General features: G+C 43.9%; 1 protein-coding gene across 4 annotated transcripts in view; it reads right to left on the bottom strand.

Annotated features, from left to right (window-relative positions):
* Positions 1–265: 265 nt before the first annotated feature.
* Positions 266–18635, bottom strand: part of ephb2b (eph receptor B2b) — a 103354-nt gene continuing 84984 nt past the window's right edge. Inside the window, exons 6-16 of one of the 4 annotated variants that reach the window (XM_061291487.1) lie at positions 10223–10347; positions 9374–9536; positions 8319–8427; positions 7017–7084; positions 5508–5630; positions 5198–5445; positions 3464–3679; positions 2863–3012; positions 2040–2233; positions 1289–1444; positions 266–833 (exon numbers count right to left, since the gene is read on the bottom strand). In XM_061291487.1, the coding sequence (XP_061147471.1) occupies positions 725–833; positions 1289–1444; positions 2040–2233; positions 2863–3012; positions 3464–3679; positions 5198–5445; positions 5508–5630; positions 7017–7084; positions 8319–8427; positions 9374–9536; positions 10223–10347 (1661 nt within the window). In that variant the 3' untranslated portion in view covers positions 266–724. The remainder of the gene's footprint in view (positions 834–1288; positions 1445–2039; positions 2234–2862; positions 3013–3463; positions 3680–5197; positions 5446–5507; positions 5631–7016; positions 7085–8318; positions 8428–9373; positions 9537–10222; positions 10348–18635) is intronic. The other 3 variants (XM_061291489.1, XM_061291490.1, XM_061291488.1) reach the window with 3 other exon arrangements.

Genomic DNA, 18635 nt, shown 5'->3' with positions numbered 1-18635 from the left:
CTTACCCAGCATCCTTTGTGACATGAGAGGAAATAGAAGAGAGTGCTTGGGTGGGTGGGATTGGTCAAGTGAGTCAACCCTATGAAGTGGTCCTTGATATGCCCACAAGGGAGCAAGGTAAGAACAATGTTGTCAATAATGGGAATCTTCAACACATTTCACACCACATTGAAAAAGATGATGGATTTTTTTTCCCCCCTTTCTTGAGATTTGCCTCATGTCAGTCTGTGCCATAAGGTCCATTTGATGGTTTGTATGTCCTTGGCCCGTCTTCCAGGACAGACAGATGCTTGGTTTCTTTTTTTTTTTGTATCACGCCCTTTTAAAGGGTAGCTCTCCTACTCATCTAGTGTCCAACTTTATATTGTCTTTAATTGTCCATAAACTCCTTTCATTATTTATCTTTTTTTCCCCTTACAAAATTCTTTACAAAATTATGACAACAAACCTTGAAAATCGGTGGATGAAGAAAAATAAGTGTTGCTGGTCACTTGTTTTTGGGGCTCCTGTGGTTCTCAATACCAGAACTCTCTGTGGATGGATGGTGAAAGGGGTGAGTAAAGGAGTGTTGGGTGAGGGAAGGGAAAGTGTCAAGGAAGGGGTGGGATCACACCAACAAGCATCCGCTTCGTCCTCGGTGCTTGCCGGGGGTGGGGTGGAGGGGTGCCCCCCTCAGAGCCCCCCGGCCGGCCCTCTCAGGACCGCTGCTCTTCTTGGGGGAAGGTCAGACCTCTACTGACTGGATCTGGTTCATCTGGGCCCGCATCATCTGGACGCTGTTGAGAATCTTCTTCTGATGGCCCGCTAATGTCACGCCTACCCGCAGGATGTCACTGTGACGGTTACAAAAGCAGTGAATCAAGACGGCCCGTGGACGGAAAAGCCTCAAACATGACCCCATAGAGCATGACATATAGTAGGTCACTTAATTAGGTACATCAGTGAAAAGCAGACACCATTTAGTGTTCAGCAAAACAGCAGCCATTGCTAAGATCGTTTTTTTGGCGATGTCTTCAGCCCTTTCACCTCAGAGAGGATTATTGATTTGATTAAGGTTGTTCAAAATGAAGCATTGAAAATCAACTTGAGTTTCACTAAAGCTAATATTCATTTCTTTACTTTGCTTTTAAATGCCTTTAAATCTTTTGTTTGTGACTTGTCAATACACGCTTAGAAATGAATCATTCTTAGCAAGCCATATTTGTTTGTTTGTCAGTTGCCCTGTGTTTGAAATGCACTATATAAATAAAACTATATACTCAATAAAACTGAATAGATGGTCACTTACTCCATGGTCATCTGGGACACCGCATCAAACGTGGTGAAGTCTGAGTTGGCAAAGTTGTCCTTATACTGGCCCATCTTGATGGCGTCCAGCCACTCGTCCACCGTGCTGAAGCTCGAGAAGTCTGGGATGCTGCGGTCCAGCAATGGCAGATGCACACTGGGGGAGGACACAGACAGGATGCATTAGGATGAATGATGATGGCAATGCGATGGCTCTTCGCATCGCAGTCGCTCCGCAGACCACCTGCGAGTGCTGCAGGAGTCGCAGGTTGTGTCGAGTTCTCACGGCCTGAAGACAATCCCACCGGCCTCGTTCATCAAACTACCTTTTCCGAGTTCATTTCCCTCTAAAATGGATTTTCCGAATGAGGTGCTGAGCTTTTTAGGGAGCCAGCGTTCTTTCTACCGGACATCACATTCATCTGTGGAGAATCGGGAATGTTTTGGATTTGCCTCAATCTTGGATTTGCATTTGTTATTTGTTGGAAGGCTATGACGGTTAGTCGGTTCTAAGAACCGAAAACGGCATTCTTCCTAATCAATCAGTAGTGCCTTTCACATTGGCCATCCGAGCAAAATTCTTCCTGGCTGTTCTGTGAGACTATGAGGTTTATCATCCGAGACTCACCGCCCCTTGCCCGTTTGTGTCGAAAGCAACAAAGAAAGAAAGAAAACGAAAGAAATAAAAAGAAAGAAAGAGAAAAAAAAACTTGATGCTTAATAGACCCCATCCTTTAAGCAGTCTGACTCACCCTGATGATAAGGGGGTCATGGCCTTCAAGGTGTTGGGATTACGGATCATCTTGTCCAGGTTGTTGACGATCTGACTGAATTTAGGTCGGTTGTTGCGGTCCTTCTGCCAGCAGTCCAACATGAGCTGGTGCAGCGCGCTGGGACAGTCCATAGGGGGCGGCAGCCGGTAGTCTTGCTCAATGGCGTTAATAACCTGAAGTGAGGAGGGGGTCACAGATCGCAAAGATAAATAAATAATTTTCACTAATCAACAAAGCTAAATGGACAAACTTCACCATCGGCTAGCTCGGTTGATTGGAGGAACACCAATGGCTAATGGTTAACTGTCCGAGACGGAAAGACGTTCATTACGGGGGTCCATTAACAGAGACACCATTCAAAGCTAGATTAATCTCATCCGGGAGATGCCCAAATAAGGACCCTGATGGAGCACAAGTGCTATCTGGAGCTGTTAATAAGATAACAGCCGAGGTCCTCTTTCCTCTCTTAGCACATTAGAGTTCTCTCTTTCAATTTTAAACTATTCTCATTGTCTCCCCGCCACCCTCGCTACTCTATAATTTGCTCTCTTTCCACTGCTACCCAGGGGGAGTAATTGAAGCTCCAGTAGAGAGCAAAAATTGTCGACAGAGCACCGCCGAGCATTTTCCAATGATCTGATTATATCCGTGTGGCAGCTGGAAGGAATTATCACATGAAACCCACGCTTCTGTATGGAGCAATGATGGGCCGCACTGCTGCGGCCGTAAAACCGAGGTTGGATATTAAATACGTGTACGGGAGTATGCGCAACAATGCCCGTAGATGACTTCAGTTACGCACATCTTGATTGGTCATGTCCCAGTAGGGCCTCTCCCCGTACGACATGACTTCCCACATGACGATCCCGTAGCTCCACACATCGCTGGCCGAGGTGAACTTCCTGTACTGGATGGCTTCGGGCGCAGTCCACCTAATGGGGATTTTCCCACCCTACGAGTACAAAAGTAGAAGCTGAATGACACCATGTAGCATTAGCACAAATGGTAATTTAAACTGGGAGGTGGATGCACTAAAACACCTGGGAGCAAAAGGAAGACAAAAAGTTGGGCAATAGATCTCAAGGGAGCAAAGCATGAGCAAGAATCTCAAGGAAAATTATGCAGAAAAACATTTTCCAGAATTCGTCCTAACTGACTCCTCCAAACTACAACGGATGATTTCTTGTTCAATTTCAGGCATAGGTTCTTCAGACTTTTTTGTGCATCCTGCTATGACAGACACATCAACCCAATTTCATGGTGATAGGTAAAACATGTCAAGGGATCATTTTTTGTTACATTGAGTGATTTTGAAGGTGTCGTGTCAAACACCCCTAGGATACGACACATCGAGAGCAGCAAAACAGCAATTCAACATTTGAATAATACTTGTTTTTCCTCACCAGGGCACTTGTGTAGGTGGGGTCTGACGTGTCATCTTCCAGAAAGCGCGAGAGGCCAAAGTCAGAGACCTTGCACACCAGATTGCTGTTGACCAGGATGTTGCGGGCGGCCAGGTCGCGATGCACATAGTTCATGTCAGCCAGGTACTTCATACCCGAGGCGATGCCTCGTAGCATTCCCACCAGTTGGATAACCGTGAACTGGCCGTCATTTTGCTGAAACACAACGTAATGGATCGAATGTTGATTTTTCTTGACAACCCATATAAAACTGATTTAAAGTATCACTCATACTGACTAAGGTCATTATTATGATTATTTATGACATTTTATCTTGACCAGAAACCATATCCATCAAAGTTTAGCGTGGAAAGGTTACTTTCAAATACGCAATAAAAGAGGCACCACAGGATACAACGTAAGAGAGTTTGTTTTTAGGTGCGCTATGCAGGCCTGGCCACTGTTAAGCTTAGTCTGGATGTCTGTCTACAGCTGTTCCCCCCCCCATCCTCCAACTCCATGGTTTGGTAAAATGCTTTAATGTGCATGCATGGTGCCTGGAGCGAGCAAGCAGTGCAGCTGTGCACCCCCGTCCTGTCACCTTGCCATCGCCCATCGTCAGTGATGGGAAATTACCAAATACATACTTTGTGACTGTCGATTTTCCAGATATTTTATGCTTCTGATTAATTTTGATTTTTTTTCTCCTTATTGGCACATAGAGTATATAAATATATATATCCCCTGTAGACGAGGGAAAGCACTCACAAGGGAGGGACAGTGGTTGTCCATATTAGCAGTCTGCACCAGCGCTCCAGTAGCCTACTTGTCTTTCACGCTTTGCTGCTCGTCAGCCTCGCCTCACGCTTCTCCTCACGTCAAGTCGAAAGCTCCTCGTGCCGGCGATTAAGCATCATACATTATGCATGGCATCCACCCTTGCAATTATGGATTGTGTGACGCTCTTTGTGTGGACTCTCATTGCCATCATGCCAGCAAAAAAATACCTGCCACGTTTACCTCGATTTGAATGACGTCAGAGAAAATTGGTGGTATTGCTTGACATGCGAATTGCAAATCAACTTGAGCGGAGTAATGAAATGAAAGATAAAAGCTATGTTATTTTTTTTATGACCTTAAACCTATCATATAGAATCTAGAATAGGAGTCTTGAGTTAATTAAACACAATGTCAGTTTTTTTTCTTATTAAAAAAAAATACCAAACTTTTTGATTACGGGTTTTTTGCAGACATAATTTAAAAAAACTCACGTTTGTATTTTTAGATGCATTTTAGAGCAGAAAAAAAACAATAAACACATATCGCATTATTATCCCCATTACTACCCTTCCAATACTACAAAAAGTATTTATATGTTCACATACATTTATATGATTCTTTACATAACACCATATTTAGTTCTTTAAAACGAAAAAAAAGAAAATATTGTACATACAGTAAATTTGACGTGACATAAAATCTAAATTGCTTTTGACAATGGTGATAAGAGATGTGAGTACAAGGTGTTAATCTTCACACCTCTTCCATTGTCAGAGAGACCTCTGCTACGACTCTAATCCCGTCAACCAAATTGACAGATATTCCCACTGAAAGCAGAAAATTGAAGCTATGCAGACAATCAAATACAATTGCTTTTGACAAAAGGGTGGTGGACAAGTGGCTGCAAGGTCACTTTAAGCCCTCAATCCTGTGTAAAAGTGGCTCAGCACTCACCCTGAGGAAGGAGTCCAGAGATCCGTTCTCCATGAACTCAGTGACAATCATGACGGGACTACTCTTGGTGACCACGCCCTCCAGGCGGATGACGTTGGGATGGTCGAACTGGCCCATGATGCTGGCCTCGCTGAGGAAATCCCGCCGCTGCTTTTCCGTGTAGCCCGTCTTCAGGGTTTTGATGGCCACAAACATCTCCCGCTTGCCGGGCAGCCTCAGGTTGCCGCTGCACACCTCGCCGAACTCTCCTGCACGGTTGAGATGATGTTTGAGCTGCGCCGGTAGTGTGATTCACGTCACATTGCGTTACCTGCGCCGATGACCTGCTCGATCTTCACGCAGGAGATATCAATCTCCTTGGCAAACTCGCGCACGGCCTCATTGGGGTCCTCATACGTGAACGGATCAATATAGATCTTCATTCCTGGAGACACTTGGAAAAAAGGGAGAGAGACACTAACGTATTTTGTTTCTGGACATTTAGCAAAATGCGTTTTTTTGATGAACTGATCTTTCATCTAAAAATATATGGGGGATTTTAGAGGCATTTGTAGCTCTATACAAATTACCAAGATGGCTTTCCTCTTGTCACATTGCTATTTGAAGATCAAATTCAAATATATTTGACCATGAAGTTAGTTGCAGATGTGCTCCACTGGAGCTCAGATGCTGTAAACTCATTTAGCCAGCAAGGACAAGGCCTCCTCAAGCTTTTTAGCAGCAATAATGTGAGCCGAAATATAAATATATATTTGTTTTCTCTCCCGTGGGACGTTATCACAGGTTGAGAGGCTCGCTGAGCTCTCTCTTACTCTCTCTCGCTCACCTAAGCCCCGCTGCCAGGTAAATTGGCTTAAGGTGGCCTTTAAGCATCCACGGATTTAAACGTTGCGGACTTTTAAATCGGATTATTTGCCTCTCACCTCTGTGTCGGGTCCGGAGGGTGTTTGATTGGAGCCCGAGCTTGCGCCTGGGCCACTGAAGAGCCACGCGAGGCTCACCATATCAGATGGAGGGAATCTGGTTGGGCACTGAATGTTTTCTCACTGTTTTTATTCACATTTTGATTTTGATTGTGATCTGAAAAATCTGCTTCTCTGCACATGCTGCGATGACGTACATCCCAAATGAAATTGTTTATATTAATATTACAAAGTCACTTAAAATGTTAAGGTTCGGATTGTTTCAGCATGCAGCGTAAATCCAACACTCAGTAGCTAACAGGGTCATCGTTTAGCGGGGAAATATTTATTACTTTTTGAAGCCAAGTTTACAAATTGCGTCATTTCCGGATCGAAGACAGCATAATAGCTTCAATGCAGGCAATCTTGAGGATTTATTTTCCTCCAGCCCATAAAATGCATGGCAGAAGCTTTACATTGAGTCACCGAGCCTTTTGAATATTTCATTAATAGCTTGCTCGCTTACGGCGCGAGAAAATGAGTGAAGGGCTGACCTACTTTCATAACAATGGTTGGAATTAACGATGTAAACATAAACGACGCATCCCGATATGAGCGTTGCTTCAACCCTTCCTCCGACAACAAGAGGGATCACTCGGTGGAGAGCCATGGGCGGGGGGCAAAGGTTTCTATTGGGGAGCTCGTAGCCATGGAGACAGGTGTGTGCGCAAGAGGTAAGACCTCTGATGGAGACGATGGTGTGAGACGGTAGCCATGGTGATAGGTGTTGCAAAATTGGGGAGGGATGGTGTGGTGCACTGTTAAACGCGGTAAAAGGGGGGCCTGGGGGATGTGTGTGTGTGTCTGTGCATGTGTGTGGATGATTGAAAAGGGGTGGGGGGTGGGGGGTTACTCACTGTGGCCGCTGGTGTAATGCTGCAGCTTGTCTGTGTATTCGGAATCTGCCCTATCAAAGCCACGCCTCCTGGAGGAAAGACAAAGAACTCTAGTGCTGGTGTGAAAAGATGGAGAAGAGAGAGGGGGTGGGGGTACACACTTTCCTCCCCCCCTATGGCATATTCACAGTTTGAAAACTGTGAGGTACTTGACAGGTTGTCAAGTGTATACTTTTTTTCTTCTGGTGTTCGCCGCGAAGCTACAAAGGCGTATAAGAGGAAAAACGAGATAAGTAGGGACAATTTTGAGAAATGTGTTAAAATTTCAAGTGTTAATATCACAAGGAGACAAAAAAATAATCATTACGAAAATAGCATTTTTAATTTCTCATAGTAATTTTGGGGCTAATTTTATGTATGAAGATCCCCAATAGCAGGTGACAGTGATTCTCAAATTGTTTACAAGTATTGTGTGAATATATATTTATTTACTCGTGAACAAATGGAATTTTAACTTCACGAGCAGAGACAGGCAACACACACACACAAAAGGCCTCAATCTTAAAACAAAGCTTTTGCGGTCTTACAAAAACAAATCCCGACATTAAAAGTCTCGGTTGGCGAATAACAGATGAGTGTCGCGGCGGCGGCGGCGCCGCATCTTCTTAATATCAAAGGATCTTGTGTGTCAAAGCAGAGCAGCTGCACTGAACTTGCTGACAGTCGCTATGAAGTGTTAATGAGTATGCAGTGCAGTTGTTGTCACACTTTATGTGACGCATCATTGGAACCTTAATAGACCCCGAGAAAAATCTGGAATAATAATCAGGCAGATCATGTGCTGGAGTCAGTTACAGACTTGCAACAGATCTTCTGCTCAATGAATTTCTGCTCTTTTCTACAAACTCCAGATTCTTTTTTTTGCCGATTTTCATATTCTCACATTTCGAATTGTTACCAGTTACTATAAAGCAGTGCTTCTCAAATAGTGGGGCGCGCCCCCCTTGGGGGGCGCAATGCTATTCCTGGGGGGGCGCGTGTGACCCTGGGGAACAGGCTTTTTTTTTGGCAGTACTAGAATAAAGTGTAATTGCGCGTTTACTACAGCAGGGGGCAGTGGCGCTCACATTGTTACTTCTGTCACGTTTGCGACAGTGCAACATTTTACGACTTACAAGACAAGTTAGGATAGTCACGGTGGGGAGGGGGGGCGCGAATAGTTTTCTTCTTGCTAGGGGGGGGCGTAACAGAAAATAATTGAGAAGCACTGCTATAAAGCATGGATATGGCTGAATAAAAACTTTGAATGGACGAGAGGCTCACCGATTGCACACAATGATGATGACAACCACAGCAATGAGGAAGACCAAGCCCGCAGCCGCCGAGCCGATGATGAGGGGCAGCTTCTCGCGAATGCTGCTGTTGTATTCAGCTGCCAGAGACAAATAGACACATAAAAAAATATTACAAAAATAGTTGTATTGTAAGATGACATTCATACCGATCAATAATAATTGTAACTTCTTGACAAAACCATACTTTTATCATGTATTTGACAAGGAAGTTATTTTTACAAGTTGAATGTACTAATCAAAAATAAAATACAATTTCACAACAAAAATGAAACATTTTTACAAGTAAAAAGTCGAAAGTTTTATAGGAAACCGACTGGCTTGTAGCTTTTCTAATCTTGCTGTTTTATGACAAAGTACATGTTTAACGACTGAAGACCATTAAGCTTGTATTGCGATCGCTTTGAATGCGTCCGACCCCAGGGTGACATTAAAGTGGACATGAAATCCATACCGCATGAATCAGCTGCTTAACAATAAATAATGCTGTGTTTGACTGTAAAATCATCACTAAGAAGCTTTTGTGCTGAGAGCTACATGTGTGTGTGTGTGTGTGTGTGTGCATGCGTGCGTGTGTAAGTTGATGTATGACATTCCGGGCTAATGGTGGTCCTGGGAACTGCTGGCTAAAGGAAATGAGCTTTTCAGAGGGAAAAGCCACGAATGGTTGTAACATTAACCTACATGAGCGATGCAGTGTAATGAATATGTTCCTGCTTCTGCAGCGCGGAGAGAGAAGTAGAGAAAACTGAGAACTTATCCCTCATCTAAGACTGTTAGCATTTACTGTGTATACTGTAGATAAGCACAACATGAGACACAATCGAAATCCAGTTGTGCTAAATTGACTTCATTGGTTTTACTGGTTAGCTGGAGCCTATCCTAGGTGACTTTTGGCGAGAGAAGCGTTCTGAAATCTGAAGCCAAAACACAAAAATAATTTAAAAAAAATAAAGAAATCTTTAAAAAAATAAAATACTAACAATAATAATAACCGCACAAAGGATACCGCACTAAACAGCTCACCTTCCGTCATGGTCTGGAAGTAGAGTTTGCCGCTGTAGCGTCCAAAGCCAGCGACGGTGCGCGCTCGCACCTGGAAGACGTAGATGCTCCCCGACTTGAGGCCTCGGACAACCGCCGTGTTGGTCTGGCTCCGCACGACGGTGGAATTGTACTCTGACTGGTCCTGAGGAGAAAAGATTGCTTTTGTTTCTCAGTAGCGTGATGTCTACATTACCTGAAGGACAATGGAAATCATCATGACGGTGTCAGGCCATGCTGCAACTCAAAAATCAAGGTACCACTGTAGAGAGTTTAGAGTGCAGTGACCGGCGTCATTTGCGAGCCTTGACCATCAGAGGCATTTCGCGGAGGATGCTGACATGTCGGAGCTGCTTCCCATCAGACCAGCTGTCACTCAGCACACACTCGAGGGCTACAGCGGGGAGCTCAAGACGATCGTTTTGACAGCCCTCTCCTATCTTGTGCGCCTACTCTTGTTTGTATTCACCTGTGAGAGCGTGCCTACTGCTACGAGACTGAAGGTGTCCCTATGAGGATTAATGGTGCTTGTGTTGGGAGGAAGAAAAAAAAAAGTCAGACAAGCAGTCAGCGCAGCCTTGTTTTGCCTACAAGTCTCTCGGGCAACTCTACTGCGGAGCCCGGTGTGTTTTCATTTCTTTACTTCTGTCTACGTGAGGACACTCAGTAATACAGCTGTGGGCTGCACAATCCCCTAAGAAATAAAGCTCTTCTTTACCAAAGTAATAATTCAAAACATATGCATCTGAGTAGTAAAGGCCGTAAATAAAATTGCGTTGGTTGAGGATTGTTATTACATGTTGACCAATGCGGGTGAAAGTAAATGTGTACCTTTTCATAGTACTGCAGCTCATAGTCCAGGATGACTCCATTGGGCTGATCTGGCTGGGACCAGGAGAGAGTGATGCTGTCCACACTGCGACTCACTTGGTGCATGATGGACACTGTGGACGGCGCTGCAAACAGACAACAGGGAACAGAATTGTTGATCCAAACACTTGCAGTAAACCCGCATTGTTTTGCATATAAAATATCTTTTTGATTTTAACAATCACCACTCAACATGCACTACTGGCACACTCAACAAACAAACGGATACAGAGAGGCCTTCTTTAATTTTGTGGTTGCTGTATTTTTCTCTCTGTAAATAACAGCTTGAAGCGCTGTAGCAATGATTTTCCGTACTTACAAATTACATGTTGTGGACCCCCACCCCCCACTTAGATTGCCAGTCTTTCCTTGGAAACACATGACAATAGATAAAAGTCACAACTAGAACTCTCACCACGTAAGGTGTGTGTGAAGTTTAAGTTTGGTCACGTGAGGCAGAAATACCAAGCACAATTCCACCGTGCTGCCCGTTTATTATCGCCACTCTTCCGGATGTGAAATCAACTCAAATGTCAATTCCCAACCATCAGCTGTGGCTGATGTTTACCTCACGGTGGGTGGCCGGTGACCAGCAGGTCTGTGCGCTCGGCACGCAACAAACGCCATCACGTCAACGCCTTCGGTGGCCATTATGATTAGTTCAGGGCGCCGCAGGTCAGCGTCAAACCAAGTGAGGCACAAGTTAAAAAGCACATGTGAAGCACAACAACAGGAGGGCTGCCAGGAAAGATTTATGGATACAAATCGTTCGGCATGTTCACCCATACCCCCTACCGAATGCACGCACGACTCCACATGGAGGCTCCCCCCCAGAGTCCTTGAGACATGTGTTCGACTGAGTAGAAAGCGACGGCGACCACACAATTCTATAGGCTATAATAATGGACTGTGCAGCTGCATATGTTGGGTTTCATGGTCCTTGCAATTTGCTGCCTTTGTGGCTAAGGAAAGCGGCAACAAAGCAAAGTAGTTCAAGCCCGTTGGTAAAAAGACTCAAGTAGTTCTGTATACAACAACGATGTCCGGGAAGGCGGAGGGATGTTGAGATGTTTGGATAAATACAGCTATTATTCCATAAGTGCTTGTCCTGTCACTTGTCCACTAAATGGTTGACATTTCCAGTTCACCTTGCGAACTTCAACAATATAATTGCATTTGTACTAATTTGAAAACAATTCACGACCTTCCCAACAATCCGCAAGTTCGTGGGCATCAAACCCAAGAGTCCTCACACGCTTGTTTGCAGTCACCTGTCTAATAAAGCAATCAGTCCCTCTAAGGGGAACTCACGGGTATCCCATTACGGATGGACGCAACCTCAAGACTAGCACATGGCCGCGTCTCCATTAAGCACACGCAATGGCAACCCGATACGAGGCCAAAGACACAAAAGTGGCTCGTGTGTTGCCATACACGGCATGGGCGCATGCTAATAGGACACGGAGGAAACACAACATGGCGACAAGTCCGTGTCAGGATCCGAGACGGCAAGACGCTCACATCATTGTAAACCTGGAGACAGTCAAAACCCTTCAAAACCTTTTTATTTATTAGATAAGACAAATTGTATTTTAATGGCCTTCCTTTACAACTGTGTTAGCTTTAGTTAGTGGCTAAGTCGGTTAAAATTCTGAATTGACTACAGCCTGTTCTGACATACATAGAAATTTGAGTCAGCCGGACAATCTATAAAATGAAGGCTGGCTCATCAAGGACGGACGGTCACATTCTTAAAAGGGAGGGCAAGCTGGTTGAATACAAGGACTCTATTCATATTCCCCTGAATTAATCAAGTGGTGATAATGGAAAGGACAGGGATTGTAAATTCAACTAATTAAATTAGAAGGCTGATTTGGGAAGATAAATGATGTTCATGAATAGGTCTGCAGGTTTGTCACATCCTTCGCCCGAGTCAGACATTATAGCCTGCGAGTCCTGGAGAAACACTAACACGCTGAACAATTTAGGAATAGATTTGAATCTGGGAGAAAATGGGTAAATATAATACGATTCAATCCCGTGGTTTGCCCTGGAAGAAAATTTTTTCCACATCTCACTTCATCGCCTCGCTTTGTTTAACGAACTGCAAACCAGCACAAAGACTTATGGTTATTTTGAATGAGACGGAACAATCTCCAACTTCCAAGAAACCAAACGTTGCATATAAGAGATAATGTGACACATGGCTCATCGAACAATACCTGGGTTCCATTTCATAGATCAGATTTTTATTAAGCAGGATATTCCAAATTTGCTAAATTATTGCGTAGAATGGGCACAAGTAACACACTAGTTGAAGAGAAACAAGCACAGGACTCCAGCTAAGCGCAGCAAACTACATTTAGTGTAGCGTTGCAAAGAATTTTCAACAATCTGTTTGATCTTAGTTCCAAAACTGGTCTGTGCTGCAAAAAATGGTTGGGGGGCGGCTTTTGATCAGCTTTCTTCTCATATCCCAACATGTCTGGAAACATGTGGCTCCTACTTTATTGCAAGTTGTGCAGCACCATTCTCTGCTGTGATTTAGTTTGAGACCGTGGGGAGGTACAGGGAGAACAGGACAGAGCCCATAAATCCCTTTTCCTTTACACAGTTAAAAACAAGCCCGATAAGGTCCAAAAGGTCCCAAAGCAGCTGTTCCTCGGGGTTCTGCTCCTGCCACTCTCTTGGGCTGCCATCCGTTTATGAGCGCTGTATCAGGAGCTCTTTAGCAACCAAGTCCGTATTTGTACTACTCTGGCAGCCGGCCCCATTTCCACAGCTGCAAAGTATTGTGGGTCTACAGCAATTTTCCAAAGTCAGCTTGGAGTTGATCAAGCTTAAAACCATCTGTAGGAGGAAAAGATGGACTACCACCGTCTACTTAAAATTATAAGCTCATTTTTAAATGAGCATTTTATGGTCCCTGTATTGGTGGGCTTGGAGATGTTCAGCAGACACATTCAGTGATCTACCGTTCAATCAGGGTAATAAGTTCGAGACCCACCACCAATAGGTGTCAGTATGATCTAAATCAATTAAAACCACATTATGAACGCAATGGAGACGTATTTGAATACACAAAATGTACAGAAATGCAGAAAATACTACATTCCACACTGGCTTTGAACATTTTCTCAAATCACTGTCCTGAATGTATACGAGTTCAGGTCGCATTCAAAGCGCACAAGCTGTCAAAAAAAAAGTTCCTTCCGAGGATAAGACCCGAGACAAAACGAGTCATGCAGAAAGCATTTGAGCTGACAGTATTATTCCTTTTAAAGAAGAAAAACACACCATTTGGCAAATATTTACGGATTAGCCATGGCCCTTAAACTCAAGGGTGAATTGGGTGGAATGCTTAAAATATTGGAGTTGCCTGTCAAAGCTATGCGGAACGATGGTTTTGGATCACACAGCTGTGGAAGTAAGGAAGGAAAGTCAACAGTTTAGGGAGACGCTTTGAGGCAATGCTGTCGTCTGCCGCGAGAAAAATCCTCCTAAACCCACAGGAAGCATGTCAACATTCATGAAAAAGAAGCAGTTTGGATTGGTTGTTTTTTCTTATTTCCCAAAACAAAACGTCTGCTCGCACGCATGCAAACATATTTTAGAAACATTTTAGAAGGTTTATACGTATATTCACGCAAATCTCCAAACGCACTGTGTCGAACTGCTTCCTATCACGTGACCCTACTATGCAAACTAGAGGTTTGTTTGTGTGGAAACTTTGATTTCACAAATTCATTTATTAGCCGAACAGCAATTTAATAAAAAACTCACAGTTGCAGTTTTTTTACTCTTTCTATAATGCTCTAAAATGACAAAAGATGGTGCAAAAGCTCTGGCTAATAGGAAAGTAGTAATTGATGTCACGGAAGTACAATATATTGAATATCAAATGAGAAACTTTCATCTTTGTATGTCAAGGAGGACATGATTTTTTGTGTCTGTGGATTTTTAACAAAAAACACTCGCAACCCATCGAATAGCTGATTATAAATGATTATTATCGGCAACTATAAATTTGGGGGATTTTTTGCTTTGCTAAAAGTAGCTTGATTTGTTTTTTCGGCAGTGGTTGGTACCAGGCACGCTACATTGTTTTTGTTGTATTTTATTATAAGTGCATTAGTGCCACTAAATTATGATGACTTAGTTATGTCAATATGAGGAAAGCGAAATCTGGGTATGTCAATCCCTCTCAAAATATTTGCTGTTGGCAAATAGTTAAAGCGGCAGCAGGTTGACATCACCTCAAAAAATGCACGGCTCCAAAACATCCCTTCTAAATGCACCGGCTAAAATAGAAATTTCTGAATTATTAACCACTGCCTCTCCTCCCCCTTGTGAACCAAAATATCAGCCACAAGTCGACCATATTTTGTAAGCCAAGCATCAGAAAAAAGCATACTGCTGCAATTCTGGAAAAAAGTTTAGAAAATAGCCTTTTATTTTTTTTAATTCAATCCATTGGCTCTTTTGGTTTTTAATTATCAGGCATGCTCGTTCCTGGCTGAAGCAAATAAATGGGTGCATTAAACGTATGATCGATTAAACCGTCATTGAAAGCACACCGCTTGTGCACTCAACATTTATTTGTATAATGGCATTATGTTCTCTTTAAACACTCCACTGGGCCAGGAGACTGTGGCCTTTTAACCCAGATTTATACACGGGCAATGAGCAGACTCTCTTTCTTGCACGTCAAGAGGTATGCTGATAGATGGGAGCCCATGTAACTTGTGAATGATTCATAAACAGGATCAATTAGGCAACTCGTTTGATGATCCATGAGATGATTTTCCTCGGGGAAAACGTAATTAAATTCATACAGAAGAATGCATGGAATATTAAAGGCATCCGATGAAGCCTGCAGGTTGCACATCCATCCGTCCGTCCGTCCGTCCGTCCATCTAATGCGCTGCTGTGGAACCCGGCCACACCTCAGTGAACATATCATTTCGCCAGTCACGATGAGAACAGCCTTCAAGGAGGTGTGATGCCGAGCCCTCCAGTTTGACCTGACCATATGCGTCCTCTTCTGTGCCTTCTGTCGCCGTGACCCAGCCACCACGTGGTCACCCTAAGCCTTTTTGTATGTACATCTCGCTGACTCGTAAAACAGCCTCTTGGCAGCTTCAAACCAGATTTTAAGGGAGCTTACACAACTGTAGAGTAGCTTGCACATATGCACAACGCCACTACATTTAAAGTGAACAAAAGGTTTACATATTAGCACCACCAAGTTGCCGCTTGCTTTGTCTCAGATGCTAGCTCTGCCTCCAACAGTCATACTCAGCATTTGCTTGACATAAAACCCCCATCCCAAACCTCAGTGATTTCAACCAGTGTGACGTTTGGATATAAGTATCCTGTAATTCCTTGCCCACTGTGTATTTTCACGAAAAAAAAGTCATAGCGCTTTTACTGAGACAATCTAACATTTTGAAAATTGCATAATATATCTCTAGGTCCTATTTGGCTGTGCGCCAGTGCTTTTCACACCAGCAGTCCCCATGGTCATGCCTCTTCAGCACAAGTCAGCCATTGGGGCTGTAATTAAGCCATACGTCTTCCCCTGGACCATATGCATACCCTGCCGCTGATTGCACCCTCAGTGGCCAGTGACTAATGTGATTCTCTTGCACAATTGGCCAGTTTAGGCACCACTCAAGTCACTCAGTATGCAGTCCACTACACCACTTTGTTAAACAAATTATACCAAACATCCCAAAATTGATTGGGACAAAATTTACAATCCGGAAAAATCTTTCTTTGATGTTCAGATCTGAAATTGAGCATTGCAAAATTGACTTACTTAATTTGCATATTTGTTGTTTTTATGCAACAACAGCTAGTGGTGCTGTGGGCGATCTGTTCCAGACCGACCTGCTATAGAATTCAAAAATATAGTATAAGATTTTGGTAGAATTTTTCAATAACTGACTAATGCAGTGGTCCCCAACCTTTTTTGCGCCACGGACCTTTTCGCGGACCGGCATTTATATAAATAAATAATACATTTATATAAATAAATAAATAATACATTTATAATAAATATATAAATACAATGAAATAAAATGATACGACTGACATAAAAACAAGTACAAATGACAAAAATAAAACTCACCATTACGTTGAATTAATGGGAGCACTGAGTTTGTTTCTCAGAAACGAGCCGGTCCTATCTAGACGTAATCGGAGACAATGACACCTGAAGTGATTAAGGTTTGTCTTTTATTGCAGGATGCTTGGTCTCCATGTGTTGAAGCAGTTTTGAATGCTTCATTGCCTGGTTAGTTAGCCTGTCGCCACATATTAGCTTTGCGGGCTCGACTGGGGAAACATGTCACGTGACCGGGACGAGTGTCTTGACCTGAATTAATTGACCGTCGATAATTTTTATTTTTTCTGTGCAGCTTGGCGGCCCGGTACCAAGTGACGCACGGACCCGTACCAGTCCGCGGCCCGGTGGTTGGGGACCACTGCACGAATGCATATATTCTGCGGTATTGCAGGAATTTCCGTATCAGCTGCAAAGATGCGTTCCACAAAAATCGGTTTATAGTGAGGTGGTGACAGTGCTGCTTTCCTGCAGCTCGTTTTGGCGCTTGCTGCCTGTGTGAACGGCTGGGTCCAGAACTGCCTGTGGTAATTAAGGCTGACATGATGTTTATGTAACCTCCAGGCCTCACAAACCAGATGCAATTATAGGCTCCTGGTCGGCGTGACCCCCGTCCCCCTAGCGTAGCGCCATGGTCCCGTCACTGAGCCCGGCAGCTCCGTAGTGTCACCAGTTAGGAGTTAAGATGGGGGTTTTCGTTTCGGCGATGGTAGGGTGTGGCGAGTTTCCTTTCACAGCTCCCTGCAACATCCGCGCCCGCCTCATAATCTAAAGTGACGGGCACTTGAACAGAGAGGGCGCAGAGCCCCCCAATTTCCACAAGGACTCCTCGGAAGGGGGAAGCAGGGAACCCGATGGCCGGGGCGGGAGACTTATTGTGGTCCGGCGAAATAAATGGAAAAAGAGGGGTGGGGGCGGCCTCATTACAACGCTTAACTGCACTCACAGGCCCTCATTAAGCCACCACAGAAGCGACTTAAATCCAAACAGACAATAAAAAGGGGCTGTCGTTTGAGTAAAAGGCCTCCATCTTGGACTTTCAGCATTGTAATGGCTACTTTATGGAGCTGTAAGGCAAACCGATATCAGTAAACACTGACGTTTTGCTACAATGGCTCAATTTGAGGGGAACATTTAAAGGGATTCCAGCGCCGAGTAATGTGAGTGAGTTGTGTGGTTTGACAAATGAAATAAAAGCTGAGTAGCTTTAGGGGCTTCGGTCATACGGCAATATGTAGGGTGGTTGAGTGCTCGGGGGTTGAATAATGAGACATCGCGGGCACATAATGCTGTCGGGAGACTTAATAAGAAAAGAAAGAGCCCTGTTAGCTTACAAGCCTTGCTCGTGATGCCAAATGATGCACTTGATTGATGCAATTAAAGAGCAAATCAATGCTATGGCCTTACTGGAATCCTTAGAGGAGGAGTAGACTTCAAGCGCAAGGGCTAAAACATGCAAAGCTCAAATGTTTGCAGACGAGATGGAGAGAGATTTGGAGGTGTCTCTTGACAGAATGCTTGCGATAAAGCCCTGGATTTACACTCCGTCCTTTTTTGAGACTGCTTATCCGGCTCAGGCTCGCGGGAAGCTGGAGCCTATCCCAGTAGATTTTGGAAAAAAGGCTGACTGCACCTTGAACTGGTTGTTGGTCAATCACAGGGCAAATATTGAGGCGGACAACCATGCCATATTCACTTTCAGTGGAAACGGATCTCATTCTGCTTCCAACCAAGTCATTCGGTGACCACTGCAGGTCAAACACCCAATTCTGACTTAAAACCTGGAATAAAACCTACATATCTGGATTTAGGGCACTAGAGGGCAAAAAAAAAAAATGCAATTGTGTTGCTTGGAGCATGCAGTGTAAATCCTGCCTAAAAGCCAAATCTCACCCAAAGGAAATACAAATCTTTTCCCCTCTTACCCGAACACTTGCCCATAATCACTGAGACAAATCTAGAGTTTTATATTGTTTAAAATAACGCTGAGTGGTTGGGTGAGCTGCAATCATTGCTGAATGGTGTGTGATGGTCTGCCTTGCAGAGCCACAATTTGCAAACCGTGAAGTTGAAGTATAAGGACCTCATTCTCATTCTGCTCACCCCACCAATGAGGGCACACTTTCAACCACTCATCTGCATACATCATCATACACTTTGTGAGGTACACTGTGCATTTTGTGCTTGTGCCACTGTAAGTGTATTGAAGAGGAAGCCTAATGGTGCTCATTTACTAGCAGCCTTGTA

Source organism: Syngnathus typhle, linkage group LG11 (assembly GCF_033458585.1).
Source record: "Syngnathus typhle isolate RoL2023-S1 ecotype Sweden linkage group LG11, RoL_Styp_1.0, whole genome shotgun sequence".
Lineage (NCBI taxonomy): Eukaryota > Metazoa > Chordata > Actinopteri > Syngnathiformes > Syngnathidae > Syngnathus > Syngnathus typhle.
Note: the sequence above shows the minus strand (reverse complement) of the source record. Positions and strands in the feature narration are given on the sequence as shown.